A 13,987-nucleotide genomic window follows, 5' to 3' on the forward strand; every position below is an offset into this window, starting at 1 on the left:
CAATTTCTGTTCTCATCCTGAAGCAAGGTTCTTAACCTGAGGTACTATTTCTGGGTTAGCGGAGTCTGTAACCTGAAGCGTCTGTAACCTGAAGCATATGTAACCCGAGGTACCACTGTACTGCTATATCACTTTCTATCCTAATTTGCAAGACTTGACGATAATGAAGCTGAAAGCTGTTCATTGAACACAAGGGCTATACACAGCCACTATTACAAGCCTTCGTACGTTAGAGAGACCACACTTAGACAGCAGGCACAGTGGGCTGGATCAAGATTAAGTTATTTGATAATTTGGCCCCACCAAAATCAGTGTGCAAAGTTAATCATAAACAACTTAGGTCCCACTGTTACCAGAGTAACTCAAGTCTGACTCCCACTCAGTAAGCCAAGAACTCTGGACATTCTCAAGAAATATTTCTAAAATTCTATTCACTGTGCACTGAACAAGCTTAAGACTGAAAAACTGAAACCAGATATGAAGCTACCTCTACAAACTGAGGGTGGTTTAAGAAATAAAGCTAATTGTGACAATCAAATAATGCCATATAATCTAAGTGTGTCTCCTGGCTAACAGATGCCTTCCAGAACTCCAGTTAGAATTTGTGAACAGAAAAGAACAGTTGGACACTGTCAGTGCAGATACTGATGAAACACTGAACTAATTTTTTTGCTTGCATCCTAAATTGTAATGACAAGCTCTAATCTGCCCATCATACTTTTCCTTAAGCAGAGAATGCCTTTGAACAATCATATGGTTACCAGCTCTTCAACTGTGGGGATCCAAGTAGTTTATATGCAACTGTAGCAAATAGCAACGAAATTAGTGTTGACACATACTCATTGGTCAGCAAGAAAGCTAGGTAGATCAACAGCAGCTGCAACTTCCAGACCATTTTCAAGGGTAACCTTACATACTGAGCTAGATGAACCAACAGGCTGACTCAGTATACAGTAGCTTCCTATGTTTCCATGCAGTAATCCATTAAGTGGTTGTCTGTGCTCATCTACAGTCAGTTGTCTGTGCAGTTCACATCTTTTGACTCTGAAATGTTTACACTGTTGGACAAAACTGGTCTCCCACTGGTATAAATGCTTCTAGGGTACTTTACATTCCATTATTAGAGGTTACTTGTCCCCCTGAAACAGTAAGCTTTACTGAGATATTTAGAATCCATTGTTTGGTAACTCTTCATTTTCCCCAGTGCATTTGTGTTTCACCTATTGAGCAGAGTTTGAAATTCACCAGGCAGTAGGCATATTTTGCACCTGGCTGTCAGTCACTTGCGGTCAAGTGAAGATGCCTGAGCACCGGAATGGCACCTGACATCTCCAACATCTGGAGGTGCAGGCCTGGGGACCCTTGAATCTTGACTGTTTTCACATACTAGCAACACATCCTGTAGAATTCTATCCCATTATTTTTTATCTGGACAATCAGAATGAATTTCAGGAATCAAAAAGTCGTATTGAATAATGTGACTTTCAAGCCGTCTGGTCCAAAAATGGCAACTAGACATTCCGTTTTGCCGACTATAACCCTGGTTTAAGGAGCCATTAAGGAGCCTAAGTTATATATCTGGGTTTCTAACATGGCTATTGAGGTAGTCACACTTTAACATAAATGGAAACCATGATTCTTTTGTACTGTATGTATACGACCCATGTATGCAACCTTTGTCTCAGCAATGTACACTTTTACTGAGCCAGACGTAACTACCATGGACATTATTTTGATCAGTTTGCATTTAGCTGGGGGGGACGGGGACCAACCTGAGTTTAATTTGCTTGGCTTCATCTGGCTCTCAGATACGGTATATATTTAGTTGTTTGGCTGTGATGGGTGAATTAAACTTTTGACCAGATTCCAGTTCTGACCCAAATATTGATTTATAGATGTGTTACACATAAAATACAATTTTTAGGGGGCATTTATATGCTCTCCTATAAGCAGGTTCTCGGGGTAACCTAAGCAAGGTTAACAAGATAAATATATTTTACTTTATTTGCAGGTGGAGATTTACATTTTACCTTTATATATTCACCTATGGAGCCAGACTCTTGAAAAAGGTAAGGCCCATTTGAATAATGAAATTAGTGTTAATGTCCCATTGTGCTTCTTATTATGTGTGTCTGAGAAAGGATCTTCTAGGAGGTGAACCACAGCCTCTTCATATCATGACGCAGGATAAGGTGATTTAGAAATACATTGCAGACAATAGCTGGAGAGAATTGTGATATGTGTGTAAGCTGCTGCTCACTCTTATTTATAATGTGGATGAAAAGCTTCTCTTTATGTGCTTCGCTCCATTGGGGGGGGGGGTTGTCCAGAGAACGTGGGTGGGAGACCTTATTAGCACCAGGATGCTCAAATGAAGCATCTCATGAACTGGAGACAGGTTCCCAACTTAGAGTTTGTCACATGTGACAGTCACATTTGCATAGACTTAATAGCTAAGCCACAACTGGCCGTCAAAAAAATCAAAAAACCATAAAAAACATTTCCAAACCTTAGAAAACAAGTGTGGGGTTTGGGTTGATCGGCTTGTTTCTGAGCATTCATCACACTACTTTATTTGGGAAGTATGAAAAGCTTACAATATATTGCTCAGTCTGGCATACTTTAAACTTGCCTTCACTGGTCATTCTATGTTAAATGTGCTCTTTTATATGCCACTATGGATCCCTGTATATTCCCCTGTATATTCAAAATGAATGGGAGAACCAGCTCTTGTTCGCCCTTTGCCTGTAATCAGGCATCAAGTTGCTCCTTTGGTAGCTTATATGGCGCTGTGTGTGTGTGTGTGTATATATAAAATTCAGGAACCATTATTTTCAGGATTGAAAACAATCTGGGAAAGGATGGCATTTATTTAAAGAGTAGATTTTGTCTTGTTCAGAGGACGTAAACAAAACATGAACAGTTTAGCTTTCAGAATTTCTACTTAAGTGCTGCAGATGTTTTTCTATAAGCTTTATTGTTTCTAGATTTCCAGCTTGACATATATAGCAGGCTGAAGATATTAAGATTAATTTTTCCCCACACTGAACGTACTGACTGTAACGTGCCCATATTTCACAGCTGTGGAATTAAACAAGGAGCATGATACACAAACATGATTATGCTGTTATGTTACCACTCTGGATCCCTTGTCAGTATCCCAAGCTATCAGAGATTTTGTGAACAGATGTTGATTCCGAGTAGCATTTGGCAAGATCGCCTGCCCTGTGCAATCTGCTGGATCATTGTTTGACCGAATTAATTGTGACGCTAAGCTTTGCATACTTGTACATTTGCCCAAAGCACATAGTGCTAAACGCAAAAGGTTTTGTTGTTTACTTTCCTGGCAGCATTCTCATTCTGTTCTGGTAAGGGTTGATCTGTTAATGGAACTTAAGTTTTTCTAAACTGAAATCAGTGGCTTCACAGCTCAGGATTTAACCAAGAGTAAGCCCCGCTGAACAAAGAACTTTCCTGGAGAGCCAGCGTTAACCTGCTACTCCTTATTTAGAATATATATATATATATAGAGAGAGAGAGAGGCAGTTACCCACTTCTGATTATTTAAGTGTGAGCTAGAGTTGCCTAACTGAGCACAGCACAGGTGAAGCAGAAGGAAAAGTTTGTGGTGTCAGTACTATGTCCTTTGCTTTGCTTTCGTGCTCCCCGCCTGACCCTGAAGCAGTTTGACTGGCAGCTACAGCAGCCCAACTGCATACCAAGACCTATATGGGCCAGATCATGAAGTGCCAGACAAAAACACTGTGGATCTTATCTGTGTTCACCATGTCCTCTCCAGCCCACTGTTTTTCTGATGCTGCTCTTAAATACTCCATTTGGCAGTTATAGTGGATAACCTAGATGGATAATTTCTCTAATTATGCCGGCAAGTCATATTGACGCAACTGAGTTGGATCTCAGGTCATCCAAGAGTGCCTGGAGCGGTACAGCATCCACCTATTTTGTTGCTTGCAATAGGCCTTTGAACATTGTATCAGTTGTAGTACCACACTGTTATCAGTGTGGTATGAAATCATATCAAATCACATTAAGGCATACAGATCTTGCATCTTAATTAACATGTGAGCTAATCCGGCATCTCTCTCTCTTTGAACAAGGCTTTTAAGTGGAGATCTTTCTCAGTCTGAAATTATAATGTGCATCACTATCGTGAGTCGATTCTGGAAGTGGGCTACTCTGCCAGCTCTAAGGAGCAAGGAATTTCTGTGTTCAGGTAGCTTAATAGTGCTGTAGATCAGAGGTGAACACAAGACAGGAATTGAAGAGAAGGCAAGGTGCGGGGTGGGGGCAGGGAGAGGTCAGGCAAGGATGGCTAGCTGAAGTTGACAAGATAGAAAAGAATCCCTAGAGTTTTTCAGTTCTGTTAATTAATTCAGATACTGCAAGAAACAGTTTCGTAAGATCAACTACATGGTGGGATTCTGTGAAACTAAGCACAGTCATCTGAAGGAGTCCAGTGCATGGACTGGTGCTGTGAGCACCAGGTTTTAGGAAAGTTTCAGAAATCAAGCTTGATACTTTATGCATCTGTTGAATCTTTCAGACAACATAGCTCTGCAGGGATCAGACTGAAAAATCAAAAAGTCAGGCAAAGATCAACCTGTTTGTAATTGTTCATTCCGTAAGAAAACGAACCCTTTTCTACTCAAGCCTTTCCTTATTAATTAATAAAATCTCTACACTGCCCTTCATCTGAGCATCACAGGGCATTTTACAATGTAAAGACACAAAACTACATCACATAGTAACAAACAAAAACAATACCGCCCCCCCCCCCCCCAGTTTAAAAGACTACATAGATTGTTTAATTAGCCAAAGGCAAGGGAGAGAAGGGGAATGTTTTTGCCTGGCGCCTAAAGATACTAATGAAATCTAAACTGTATTTTTACCTCTTGTACCACAAAGAAAAGCAAAAAATATAAAAGCTTCATCTCTTACACCAAAATTACATCTAAAATTAATTTTAACACATTAGATAAGATATTAGAAGGAAAGAAAAAAAGGACAGAAGCAAAATTTTTAAGAGTCAGGACAGCGATAAGACAATAAAAAAGGAAGTGAGTTGTCAGGGCTGAAATGTGAATTGAACCCAGAGACCAATCAGTAACCAAGGCAGCTGGGCCAGGATTGGTATTATATGCTAGGATTGCCTTGTTCTACTCAGTAGTCTGGCTCCCACATTGTGTATTAGCTGCAGTTTCTAAACTACCTCCCACATATAACAGTTCAGTATAACATATTTCATTTATCTAACCTGGAGCTTTCCAAAACATGGACAAGAAGTTAGACTACCCCATCTAGGTACAGCCACAGCTGGGCCATCAGCTGAAGCCAGTGGAAGGCATTCCATACCACTGTGCCTCCAGAAACAGTAGCAGATCCAGAAGTATCCCCAGGCTATTTCTTCAGAGGGAACAAGTAGAACCCTGCCACTCCTATTTAGGGAACCATGTACTAAGCGTGCCTTAGCCTTATCTGGATTAAGCTTCATTATAAATAATACAAAGGTCCTTCCTGTAATTTTGAATTTGGGTGTAGACAAATTAGTATGATAGGTACATGATATGTTCAGCAGATAACTAGAAAAGGTATTTTGCGGCATCTTTGAAGATTGCATGGGCTAACAGATACCTTGGAGGGTCCCTGCCCAGCAAGATAGGATTTTTGTATGACTCATTAGCTACATAAGGTAACAGAGGGAACACATGAAGTTGGGACTCATCTCCTGCCATCCCTAGATGGGTGAAACCGTCGCTCCTCCACTGTTGCATGGGCTTACCACTTGTAACTTAGTGGAATTGAGACATCTTTCAGCTTCAAACCTGCCTTCATCTATTCATTTTACAGTGGTGTCATCAAACCTTTTTGCATACATATATGCATTTTTTAAAGTAATTTAATGTCCAAAATTAGTTTCAGCACTTGTACATTTGTACTTTGAGGCAAAGAATACAAGTGCTGCATTTTAGAATCTCTTGGCAATGGTGTCCTTGACACAGGATAAATTCTTAGAAACCCCTTTTTTCTCTTTTTAGTTTCCAGGCACGTTACCATGGTGCCCAAAGAGGCCATTTTGAGAAATTAGCAGGAAGACTTGTTACCATTCTGTGCTTAATGGATGCTTTTTATCTTGGCTCTTTTAATAGTGACGTGTATCCCGCCGAGTTATTCACCTCATTCAGTTGATCACCTCGAGGGTTTCACTGATTGTTGTAAATACATTTTAGAAACTCATGAAAATCAATACAACATAATGAACTCCACACTCTTGCAAAGAATATCTATTGTGCCGGTGGTACAATCAGTCCATAAGTAAGCCTTTGGATGCAGCAGGGGAACTGTTTTGTTAATTGCTTCTGCTGTATTTAGGATTCTGCAGCATCAAATTCAGAAAATATGCATTTTTCTTTGAAAGAGTGTTTTTTGTTGGGGGGGCACTAGGGTGGGATGAAGAAAAAAATGAGAACAAAAGCCAAGGTTGCAGGTTTGATCCCCGTATGGGACAGCTGCATATTCTTGCATTGCAAGGGGTTGGACTACATGGTCCTCAGGATCCCTTCCAACCCAGTTCTATGATCCTATGACTGAAGTCGGAATTCGAGATTCTGTGGACCACATTACATGTTTATGAGAAGCTGCAAGAGGGAGTGTGAGCCATGCTTCCTTCTTCCACCAGTATGAGCCAGATCCAAAAAAAGGGCTACATTTACTATGGTGGGGTGGAGAACCTGTGGCCCTCCAAATGTTCTTGGAGCAAACTCCTGTCGTCAATCACCACTGGATGCACTGCTTGGGGTTGATGGGAACTGGAGTTGATCAACATCTGGAGGGCCACAAGTTCTCCATACCTGCCCTTTGGGGATGTACATGTTCAACTGATGCAGGGCAGAATATATATATCCCTGTGATGTGAATATCTCTTCCCTTCAGCTATAATCTGGAGGTGAGATTGAGATGCTCTGGCTTCCATTTGCTGCTTCTAGTGAAAGTCTGAAGCTGGTTTCAAAGGATGAAGAAGTCTATCTCATGTTGGATTTTTCTGATAGATGCACCAGCTTACTGCTCTTTAAAGTTTTTATCCAAATATATCAGTACTTTATCAGAGGGAGGATAATGATAGCTGAATAAATGTTTGGCAATATTATGAAGAGTTGGAAATAAGATCTGTGACTCCCAAATCCATGCACACATTCAGGTTTTATGCTTGCCATTTGCTTTTGCCAATGTTGCATTCTGTTTAGTTTGCCACACACTGCTTGGAAAAAGAGGTCTAATCCAAGCATGTCTTCTCCGACATTATACCATCCCTATAATTACACCACCACTTGCTTGGTTGTGACACAGAGAAGTACTTCAAAATTTATTGTGATGGACAAAACGCTTCTGCCTAGTAATTCACTTTTCTGTGTTGGGGATTAACTTGAGTTTAGGGCTTGGGTGTCTATAAACATGCTTTTTAAACATTCAACAGACCAGATAGCTTTGCAGAGAGGAATGTCAGAGTAGCACAATCTCTGATGCTTTTTTCTTTTGCATGACAAAGGGATGTTGCAATGAGTAGTGAATATTCATTTGATTCAGCGGAAGAAGGATCTCATTACCTGCTTGCTTTGTGAGCATCAGGAGAGGGAGGTTACTATCAAGGAGATTGTGGTTTGAGACCAGTTTTGCTAAAGATTTTAGTAAGATCCTCCCCCCCCCCCAAAAAAAATGTTATTCTAGTCTGTTGTAAAGTATTTTATCTCTGACTTTCCTTTGGGCTTCTGCATTCTTGTCTCCTGCTATGATTCCTCAGGCCGCACCCCGCCAGATTTTTACTTTCTTTTTTTCCAGTTGTCAAGTTTCCTCAGTATGGGCTGAAAACATTGGAAACTTCTATCAATGGAAGGGATAAATTATACTTGGCCCTGCTTTAGATAGAAATGGGGGTAGCAGTTCAGTCCAGGACACCCTCCTTTCATTGATTGGAATCCGCGGTGATCCCAGTGTTCATCACTCCCTCTTGTATTGTATGATGATGATTTTGCAGACATCAACAAGCTGTGTTTTAAGAGGCTAGTATTACCCAATTATGCAAAGATGACAAGGAAATGGTGTTTAAGGGAAGAGATTGTTAAAGTCCTTAACTTTGCTGAAGTGCCTTGGTGTAATTTATTTCTTTGAGAAACAAAAGATAATCTTATAAAGTAATTACATTACATTGGGCTGTCATTGCCAAGATGTCACAGAGAAAAATTGGAGGTTAATATCATCTAAGTATATTTAGAAGTGGAGAGCAAATTCTGTCTTGAAATGAGGCTGTGTTTCTACTTATTTAATATTCTACACAGAATCTGGCAGAATACTTCTGTTCAATCTGTGGCGCTCCTGTATAGCGTTGCAAAGTATAACCAGTAGAGTCATGCATGCATGTTGGCAAATTGCAGAAACGTGTTAGCAGCCAACAAATTTTAGAAAATAAGAACTCTCCCATTTTAGTAGGGATTTCTATGGATAGTAGCCTCTTTAAGCAGTTCTATGAAATGTTAGATACGTCCAAATGGATCCAGGTACACTTAGAGGATAAATTTGCAGAGGAAATGGAAAGTCAGAAGAAAGATAGCAAGAAACCACTGTAGCCCGAAACACAGTTAAGGATTTCATCATGACACAGAAACCTCTCGGAAAACAGCAGACAAGTGGGCTCTGCAACACTATGCTTGAGAATTTAGTGTTCCTGTTCAGCGTTCAGTCAGCCATTCCCTTTTCAGGATTTTCCATTTTGTTCTTCCTCCATCCCCTGAGTTTCCCATTTTCCTTCACAGACAGCATCCCATGCCAACTAAGCCTGCTCAGCGGTAGGGAGCTTAGGGTTTTTTAATATATTATATATATATATATATATATATATATATATATATATATATGTTCTTCTGGAAATCCTGGGGTTCCCCCCAGACCTTGTATGTGTGGATGGTGTCATTTTGACTATATTGTAATTATTACCTGCCCTTCACCCTAAGGTTCCAGGGTGGGCTAAAACAACATTAATATTAAAATGCTATACTACACAATATTTTAAAACAACAGTTTAAAACAACTTTAAACTACAGTAATAAGGCAGGTCTTAAAATGTACATCTCAGGTGTCAAAAGCCAGGAAAAAGAGATGTAGCTCTTCACCTGGCGGGTGAAGGAAGGAGAGAGAGAATCTGCAGTACTCCCATAGCACATGCACCAAGTGGGCTTTACTTAGCAAGGAAGGTGGAGAGCTTAAAAGGTCCACTCCCCTTCCCCAGGGAGCAATCCAGGACCTCCTAGTGACCTGGCTGTGGGTGCAAGGATGCTGCCCACGTCATAGGGACTCCCGGCTGCGTTACACCCCCCAGCTGACCAATCAGGATAGCCAGGGTGTGTGGCCGCTTGCTGTTGAAACTGTGATGCAGCTAGGGGGCGACCTCCTTTCGCCTCCTCGCCGGATCTCATGTGAACTTGATTTGGCCTGAGAGATCTCGTGAGAGCATCCCAAAGCTGATGCACTGTTGGTGTCCCCACCCCACCCCCCGCAAAGTGGAGAGCTTAAAAGCTCTTTCCACACTGGACAACCCCAAGCAAGGCCTGGCATGAAAATAGGTTTTCAATTCTCCTTCTTGCTGAGGTTCAACTTGTGCAATTTCAACCAGCCTGCCTTCAACCACGGGTGGTTGAAATTGTGCAAGCTAAATCGCAGAAGATGTGACTGTACGTCGCTTTGAGATTCTATAGTATTGTACCTGATTTCTGTTTTGTTCATTGCTGTGCAGTTCTTTTGGATAGGAAGCATTGATAAGAAATTTCAAAATAAAATGCTTATGCCGCTTTCCGGCACAGTTGTGCCCAAAGCATCTCACATGTCGAAATGAACCACGGTGAAGATAATTTTTATAAGCACTATATAGCTGCTGCTTACAAAACATAGCTGGTAAATAGATCAGTAGCATTCTCCTAGCAACCACCCCTCCCTCCCATTTTAGCACCAGTGCTTAATTTTCCAGCATCTAGAAAAATGCCAAATAATAAATTAACTTGGAACACACACCATGAAGACACCTGTATTTTTTAAATAATATACAAGTTTTACATTATAATGTTACAAACAGAGGATGCATGGTAAGATAACTAAACTGTTCTCTTTTGAACTGTTTCTAATAAACGAGAGCTTTTTGTTGATACAGAGCTTTTTGATAATTGTTTTTCTCTCAGATAATGAACCATGCTTCGTTTCTTTTTAACAAGTACCCCCTACTGTGCACTACATGCAAATATGTGTGACTAAACCCCAGTGGCCCCTCTTTCCCATAAGAAAAAGCAAGTGTTTGTATACATTAAAAAAAAGAAAGAAAGAAAATGTATCTCATCATCTGTTCAGGTTTGTAGTTTCTACAAGGGTCGATATACACGATTGGTAATTCAATCCTTTCATTTACAGTCTTGTCCCCCTGTATTATTATAAGTTGCTGTTTTATATTTTGATTGATTTATTGTATTTCATAATACATTTTTGTTGTATTAATATGTTGTTTATCACTTGCAGGGACGGGGACATTTAGGCCAAAAAGTGATGTATAATATAACCACTCCTCTGGGTAGAGACATGTCTGGACGGCAACATGGGAAAGAGGAATGCTGAACCCTTTTCCCCTACCAAATCCCCACACACGTATTGTTTGCTACTTCCCCAGTATAAAGTTCAAAATGTGTGTTTACGCTGCCAGATATTCAAAACCACGTGAGAGGGGAAAGTTTATGGGGCGGGAGTTGGAATGGAAAAGTAAGCAGGCAAGTAGTGTGTGAAGTTTTTTCTCCACTGGGTCTCCACTCAAAAGCACCCCATTTGTGTGTAGTTTTTAGCCAGTTCCCCAGTTTCAAATTATAATCTTGCTCTGAAGAAAAGGATGGCAAAAGTTAACATCAGAGCAGGGTTTCGGCTAATTAGGGAGCTGTCCAACACACAAACCTCCTGAAGAAAAATGTGATGGCACAAGGGTGGCATTCGGCATGTGGCAAATGTTTTATTTAAAACAAAACAGAGACCCAGATATTTCTGGTCCAAAGGCACGTGGTACTTAAAAACTGCTATGGGGCCAAGGAATATACCCCCCCCCCAGGCAGAAGTTGCTCATGTACAAAAGTTGTACTAACTTGAACAGCTGTCATTGTTTCTGCTTCCTCTGGAGGAAAAAATAAAGCTTGAAAATGACTTGCCAAGAAGTCTTGCTGAATCCTTCCTCCCTCCCTCCCTCCCTCCCTCCCTCCCTTCCTTCAGTTCAAAAATTCTGAAAAGGGATGCAGTGAAGCCTGACCATCTACACTGTGGTGAATACTTACATGGCTATTCAGCCTCATTGGAAAGGCTCAGAATCCAAACTTTTACTAGTCTTTAAACACAGACGCATTAGAGAGAGAGAGCCGGTTTGGAACATTATGGCCCTGTATAGGTGTTCCAGGATGTTGTAAAGTGTATGGAAGACACTGTTGTTTTCCCAGGTTTTGGCTGTTTTTCTTGAGCTGTCATATAACTGTTGAATTCTTTTGAAGTACATGACATGGATTTCTAATGGTTTCCCTTCATAATTACAAAACTATAAATACTCACTTCCCTTGTGGGGCTATGTGGCCTCTCACGTGCAGAAATGTGGTGGTGGTGTAGAAACTGCATGTACTTCTGATTTATTACTGGTAGCATCTAAAAAATTTGCTTTGGAAAAGGCAAGTTCAAATGAAGCTCAAATGTTGAGTCCATGTTGAGAAGTGCTTCTCCCTGATTTCGTTATTTTTCTTTTAGCACACTGACCTTACTTTTCTAGTAGTATTTAAATTATAACAGCAGAATGTCTAGAATATGGAACTGTGGACAAATGTGAACAAAGGGGGGCAGGATTTTATCTAAATGCCAAGGTTGCGGTAGAAGAGGGGTGAACACTAAACTTGTGTTTAGAGAAGAGAGGTTGTGATTAAGATATCTATTCCATACCTGTCCCCCTTTTAAACTCTTCTGTGGCCAGTAATAATAATAATTTTATTATTTATACCTGGTCCATCTGGCTGGGGTTCCCCAACCACTCCGGGCAGTTTATATAAAACATATTAAAATACCAAACATGAAAAACTTCCCAATACAGGACTGCCTTCAGATGTCTTCTAAAGTAATGTAGTTCTTTATCTGCTTGACATGTGAAGGGAGGGTGCCTATACCCAGAAGGCCTTCTGCCTGGTTCAGTGTAACTTCGCTTCTCGTAGTGAGGGAACCAGCAGAAAACCCTCGGAGTCTTTTAAAAATTATTAGAAATGCATTTCCAAAAGGTAGTTGAAACCAGCTTTGGAGCAACTTATTTCTGTGCCTGCTAGTAAGTCGTCAAGTTTTACTTGCATGTCATATTATTGTGCTTAAAACAAACAAACAGCAACCATTGGCCTCAGTCCCAGAGAAATCACCTTGCAAAAGTAGATCGAAGCAGACCCACACTGCGTGTTCCTAAAATTCTAGCAAATGTTTGTTCATTCAGAGCTTTGGAAAAGGCATTCCTATATAGTGATAAAGCCTTTGTGCTGGGTGGGACTTCTGCCAGCAGAGCACTTAGAGGCATTGGAACCTAAGGCTGCATCCTATGCACAGCTAGGACCCATATACCCCACTGACGTCAATGGATGCTGAGGCTGTGGTTGTCAATTAAGCAGATGAAGTACACACACAGGTTTTGCTATTTGGTCAAAATCTATAATTTGGTTTATTTTAATTGCAAAAATTGTGAACCACTTAATTCAGGGTTTATATTGAAAATCTGTAAGGAGGTAAATACCCACAAACCGATGAAAGATAACCTTGTAGGTTATTTGCTTGTGCTGTAATATAAGAATGACTGAAAATTATAAGCAACTATTAAAGTGGAAGACTTTAGAGAAGGGAAGCTAAAATAGTTATAAAGGAAGCGAGGGAGCCATAGGTACTGCCATTTGGAAACTATTTATTTGGAAATTGGTATCCTAAACATTTTGAGCTGATTTATGTGCTCTTCCCAGTTCCAAACAAAATAGTGCATTCTGAGAGGAGCTTTTACCTGGAAGATTATATAGATGCTGATTGCAAGGAAAGAGAACCACCTCTAAATTCACCCAGTTTGTGCAGTAAGTCATTGATACCTGAGAGTTCTTGTGGATTCCATTACCCTGAGCTGCTTTTCCTGTGTCCTCCTGGAAACTTCAAAGGTGTTGGCATTTGTCTGAACATTAGGGCTTCAGGTACTGTAAAACTGCCATCCTGGACTTCCTTGGGAAGAATGGTGGGATATTAATTTAATACATCTATTAAAAATAATAAAATCCTAATTAGATCTCTTCCAAGATACAGGTTTTTCAAAATAAATTAACCACATTCTGTTTTAAGATAGCAAAACATGATACACATGGATCAGAAGCACTGAATTATACCCTAGGAAAGGAAACATAAAATCAGTAAAAAAAAACCAACACAATAGAGTAGATTGTAGCAAAATAAAATACACAACTTGATTGTGAAAAGAGAATGATCAGGGAGAGGGAGGAGAGGTGAAACACTCATTTAAGGTTTGTTTTAATGGAATTGTATGTTCCTCTTGCATATAACTGGCAAGGAAAATAACTTACTAGATATCTACTGTTAACCTTTCACTGAGTGACTTGTCAACTTGGCATTGCTTTTATATAATTGTACATTGCATTGTGATCTCAAAACACCTGCCTGTCGATGATGGTATTCGTATTGACTCAAGTTAACCTTACAATTCCAGCTGAATTCTGTATTGCATTGTTAGTGAAGAAGACATTGGTGCAATCGATATTAGTTGTCACTGACAAACCAGTTCTTTCCCATCTTGTACTTGTTGCTTCTTGTTTCATGCAGTCCATCTCCCCTTCCCTGACATCTCATTCCCTAGCTGTTGAGCAATTGTGTACTTCCCATAACCAGCTCC

General features: G+C 40.2%; 1 protein-coding gene across 2 annotated transcripts in view; it reads left to right on the forward strand.

Moving 5' to 3' along the window:
• The window catches only part of CERS6 (ceramide synthase 6), a 72,817-nt gene that overhangs the window by 30,645 nt on the left and 28,185 nt on the right, over positions 1-13,987 (forward strand). For both annotated transcript variants that reach the window (XM_080972116.1, XM_080972117.1), the window contains exon 4: positions 2,012-2,069. In XM_080972116.1, the coding sequence (XP_080828242.1) occupies positions 2,012-2,069 (58 nt within the window). The remainder of the gene's footprint in view (positions 1-2,011; positions 2,070-13,987) is intronic.

Source organism: Podarcis pityusensis (assembly GCF_964106645.2).
Source record: "Podarcis pityusensis genome assembly, chromosome: 1".
NCBI lineage: Eukaryota > Metazoa > Chordata > Lepidosauria > Squamata > Lacertidae > Podarcis > Podarcis pityusensis.